At 37.9% G+C, this 4882-nt stretch overlaps 1 protein-coding gene across 1 annotated transcript; it reads right to left on the reverse strand.

Annotated features, from left to right (window-relative positions):
• Positions 1-722: 722 nt before the first annotated feature.
• On the reverse strand, positions 723-3720 carry LOC140871698 (glutamate-1-semialdehyde 2,1-aminomutase, chloroplastic-like). Its single transcript, XM_073274349.1, has 3 exons — positions 3468-3720; positions 2585-2758; positions 723-1964 (listed from the first exon to the last, which is right to left on the reverse strand). Exons 1-3 carry the CDS (start codon positions 3654-3656, stop codon positions 897-899), a joined length of 1431 nt encoding a protein of 476 aa, XP_073130450.1. The 5' UTR covers positions 3657-3720; the 3' UTR covers positions 723-896.
• Between the last annotated feature and the right edge of the window lie 1162 nt (positions 3721-4882).

Here is a 4882-nt window from a genome sequence, read left to right on the forward strand (position 1 = left end):
ATTGGTACATTAATTGGATTCCTATGGTTAAAATAAATACCACTAATAGTAAAAAAAACATAATTAAAAAATAAATCACACACTTTCTTTCTTCTTTCTTTTATTTTTTTCCAAAGATACTTCTTTAACAATATCTTCAGGAACTCTCTCGATATCGTGATACACTTCTCTTGTAAAATAGATGTGCACTTCAGGTTCGAAAACCTTCGAATTTAAAGCATCTTCGATAAAAATAAAAAAAAATTCACGGGAAAGTTGTCAAGCACGCGTGACAACTTTGTTAAGGAAAAGCTATCACGCGTGACGCTGCAGTAGACAACGGACCCTGCAATTTATTTTGCAGGATCCGTTGTTACTGATAGTGTTTTGCAGTAAACTCTTCGGACCAAAGTAATTTTGAAATTAATTTTTTAAAAAAAAATTAATACAAATTTTTTGCATTTTTTAAATTCAAAAATTTCACCCGATGTTCATTAAAAACAGGTTTTGGAGTAATTTTCCCTATTTTTTTAACCTAAAAATATAGTTGCAAATATTAATAGAATATTGCTAAAACCAATTTTGGATTATCATGTTATATGAATTTTTCATAGAATTACAATTTTTTTAATCAAATAAACACCGGTTAAATCAAACTAATGAATAAAAAGTATATTACTACGTTTTACCTGACTAACGTAGTTTGCTGATTATTGCGTTAGTATGAAGGTTTACCATTGCGCACGAAAAGTTTTTAAAATAAATAAAGATATTACAAATGATCTACCGATCCGAGGTTTCAAAAACTACTACTTGTCTCAACACACGTTATAAATAGGCTACAAAAAAGACATGCTCAACATGTTATAGGCAAATTATGCGAAAACTACTTGGGAAAAAAAAAAAAAAAAAAAAGATTACAAAGTCCGGAAAACCTTCTCCGCGGCCTCTATGGTTTGCTGAATATCCTCGGGAGTATGCGCCAAGCTGGTAAAACCGGCCTCAAACTGAGAAGGCGCCAAGTAGACACCTTGCTCCAGCATTCCTCTGTAAAACTTGGCGAATTTTGCAGTATCACTCTTCTTTGCATCATCGAAGTTATAAATCAGGCCTTCTGTGAAAAAGAAACCGAACATCCCATTTATATACCCACCACAGATTGCATGACCGGCCTTCTTTCCGGCATCCAGGATCCCTTGAATCAGTTCACCCGTGATCTTGTTCAAATATTCATACGTGCCTGGTTCTTTGAGACGTTTAAGTGTGTGGATTCCAGCAGTCATTGCTAATGGGTTCCCACTCAGTGTTCCAGCCTGATACATTGGCCCTGCTGGGGCAACCATCTCCATGATCTCTCGTCTCCCTCCATAGGCACCGACTGGCAGGCCACCACCTATAATCTTTCCCAGTGTGGTCAAATCGGGAGTTATGCCAAAATATTCCTGAGCGCCACCATAGGATATACGGAAACCGGTCATAACTTCATCGAAAATGAGAAGAGTTCCGTTATCTTTAGTGATCTTGCGCAAAGTGTTCAGAAAATCAAGTGTTGGTGGAATAAAGCCAGCATTTCCTACAACAGGTTCAAGGATCACAGCTGCTATTTCTCCTTTGTTTGATTCAAAAAGTTTTTCAACTGTGGAGATGCTATTGTAAGGAGATGTTAATGTCTCAGACGTAGCTCCCTTGGGAACACCGGGGGAATCAGGGAGTCCCAAGGTAGCAACCCCACTTCCTGCCTTAACGAGGAATGGGTCAGCGTGGCCATGGTAGCAACCCTCAAACTTGATTATCTTTTCTCGGCCTGTGAATGCACGTGCCAATCGCAGTACACCCATGCATGCTTCTGTGCCGGAGTTGACAAACCGAACCATTTCTATGCTTGGAACGGCAGAGATTACCATTTCCGCCAGCACATTTTCTAGGAGACATGGAGCACCAAAGCTGGTTCCTTTTTTCATCGTTTCACCCAAGGCAGCCAGTACCTGCAGATTGTCAACATGCCAGGGTTACATCTTGAATGGATAGCATTTTAATGTCTTTTATTGTCAAATAATTAAGCAGCTGCCACAGTGTATGAGGGAAAAGTGGTACGTCTTTCATCATATCTCAGATGTTCTAGCACAGTGAAAATGAAATAAATTCTTCAGACGATATCTACCCTCGGCCACAATAAATTTTAAATCAGCGTGTTGCAAAACCCCTAATATAATGTTAGGAAAAAAACATTCGAAGCCTCAACAACAACAATAATCAAGTCTCTCTCAGTAAATAGAGTAGGCTAAATGAATTCTTGATATATCGTTATCTATATTTAAAAGAATTTATCCTATTTTATCGTTGCTAGCCAAATCTTCTTGATCTCCCTTTTTCCTTGGTTAATGTACGTATTTCTCATGGTCTCACGAAAGAGATTCTAGGAAACCTTTCCATCCACCAATCCCAGGAACAAACTAGAGCTTATTTCAAATTTTAGCGCCTACTTTTCATTTCCATTTAAAAACACCAAATAGAACACATGTTCTTAAAAGGTTCTCACAACAGGCAATCAGTTCTTTGCTACCTTTCTCAACATATAAATGAATTAAATGGAAAAATAACAAACCTCATCATCGGCATGCCCAATGATGGCTGGCCCCCAAGATCCAACATAGTCAATGTACTCGTTGCCATCTATATCCCACATGCGAGACCCCTTGACAGAGTCAATCACAATAGGCTGGCCGCCAACTGATTTGAAAGCACGTACAGGGGAATTCACACCTCCAGGCATCAGCTCCTGTTAATATTCAAAGTATACATGAATTTTTTCATATCTAATCAAATACATACTTCAATAAAGGCGTATGTCATCCAAGTGTTTTACCCCTACCCTTACTGTGAGCAAAAATTATTCCTAACTTGTTAAACTCTTCCATTCTTTGACTTAAGTTAATTGGGAAATGGATAAAGTAAGTTGATCATTAATTTGACTCATAAAACACTGAACCAATATATATTTGTTCGATGTCATATAAGAAAAAGTAAACCAAGATTAGTTTTTCCCTTCACCACCACCCAAATATGGAAGACACTGCCCAAATGCTAAAAGAAACTAAGATAAGCCTTTGCGAATCAATCTGAGCAGCAATGGCCTGGAATAGAAATCCATGAAAAACACGATCAAATCTGAACTCCAACATTTAAAAAGGTCTCATTTCGGTACTACAAAATGCAGCCTTATCAATTGATCCCAATTTTTACTTTACTCCAAGCGAGCCATTTTTCACTCAGATAACAATCCACACTATAAGCATCATCGCGTTAAAGATCTCTTGCACGTAATAAATTGCAACATATTAAATTTCGACCAACATCTAATCCAGAAAATCACGAGCTCCCAAAAGTTGAACTGTGACGCAATTGACTTCAACTCACACAAGAATATGAACTCTAAACACATTTCCGAAGAATATTCAACGAGCGAATCGCAAACATTAGACGAGTACCTTGGCGGCGTTGAAAGCCTCCTCCGATTTCTTGAGAGTGAAAGTTTTCTTGCTTTCCTCGACGATGGAAGATGATGAGAGCACATTGACTCGGATGATCGAAGAAGATCGCTTAGGGCGGCGGGGAACAGAGGTTTGACTCAATTTTGAGGGACATGATAAACATACACCTGCAAATGCAGCCGCCATGAAGAACGGTGGAGGACTTTCCGACGGCGCTGGCGCAAATTTCCAATTTTGAAGTGAAGCTTCACAACACAATCTTACCCACAGAAGATAAGAAAAAAAGATAAGAGTAGATATAGACCTAGCCACGGTCCGGGTCTGGGTCGGACCCGTCGGGTCCGGGTTGGCATTTAGCCAACCCTTAACCGGCCCGCCAATGGCCGGTTCCGGTCCGGGTCGGTGAACCGGAGGTTCCGGTCTGGGTCCGGGTCTGGGTCCGGGTCCGGTTAACCGCCGGTTCAGGGTCCGGGCTAACCGTGCCATTTAAAAAATAATAATAATAATTGCAGCGCCCAACCTTCGAAATTTAATTTTTTTTAAATTTTTAAACAAATTTTTAATAAGACATATTCTTTAAATAATCTCAATCAAATATTTCATATTTTCATAATAAAAATCTATTACATTTATTAAATAAACAATATATTAGAATTTCAACATCTTAATACCTTATGACTTAATATTACAAATCTATTACATTTTATTCTACTTCACTCGCATTTCCTCCTGTCGTAGTTCCGGATGTTCCTTCGGTATCATCTTGGTATTCTTCATCACTTTGAATATGTTGTGTTCGAGTAGCGGCTTTTGACCAATCATTGAGCAAACATTGGGCTTCCAAGTTTTCCGGCCTTAAGCTAGAACGTCTCTCGTCCAATGTATTTCCTTCAATACTAAATGCTTGCTCCACTGCAACTGTTGAAACCGGACAAGCTAGAATTTCTTTTGCCATTATAGCCAAAATTGGATATATTTGTGTTTTTTGCGACCACCATCTCAAAATGTCGAAGTTTTCCTCATCTGTATCACTAAAATCAAAAGTAATGGTAAAATAATTCTCAAGTTCCTGACTGGAACTTGAGGATCCTCGTGGACGTTTCGTCCGTTCCCTTAATAAAAGTTGTGCTTTAGTAAGTTTAGAAGAAACATTACTAGTTGCAGTGGATTGTGTTTCATATAAAACAATTTGTCCACCATATTTGATGTTATATTCATTATAAATATCAAGTAAATGAGTTTTAATATTAAACAAAATCAATGAGATAGAAGGAATCGTTTCCGCAATAGGCTCCAAAGATTCATAATATAATGTTAACATGTCGCTTAAGCCATCTAATTTAAATCTAGGATCTAAAACAAAAGCACATAAAAAAATTTCAGGAATGAGCAAAAAATATTTTTCCCATTTT

Source organism: Henckelia pumila, unplaced genomic scaffold (assembly GCF_033568475.1).
Source record: "Henckelia pumila isolate YLH828 unplaced genomic scaffold, ASM3356847v2 CTG_461:::fragment_3, whole genome shotgun sequence".
Lineage (NCBI taxonomy): Eukaryota > Viridiplantae > Streptophyta > Magnoliopsida > Lamiales > Gesneriaceae > Henckelia > Henckelia pumila.

What these genes read in the sequence shown, in the direction of transcription:
- LOC140871698 (XM_073274349.1), bottom strand. Translation starts at nt 3,656, where the DNA reads ATGGCGGCTGCATTTGCAGGTGTATGTTTATCATGTCCCTCAAAATTG. An exon ending in AGGCTTTCAACGCCGCCAAG is followed by an intron (nt 2,759 to 3,467) that starts GTACTCGTCTAA and finishes GAATATTAACAG; the next exon opens with GAGCTGATGCCTGGAGGTGT. An exon ending in TTGGGCATGCCGATGATGAG is followed by an intron (nt 1,965 to 2,584) that starts GTTTGTTATTTT and finishes GACAATCTGCAG; the next exon opens with GTACTGGCTGCCTTGGGTGA.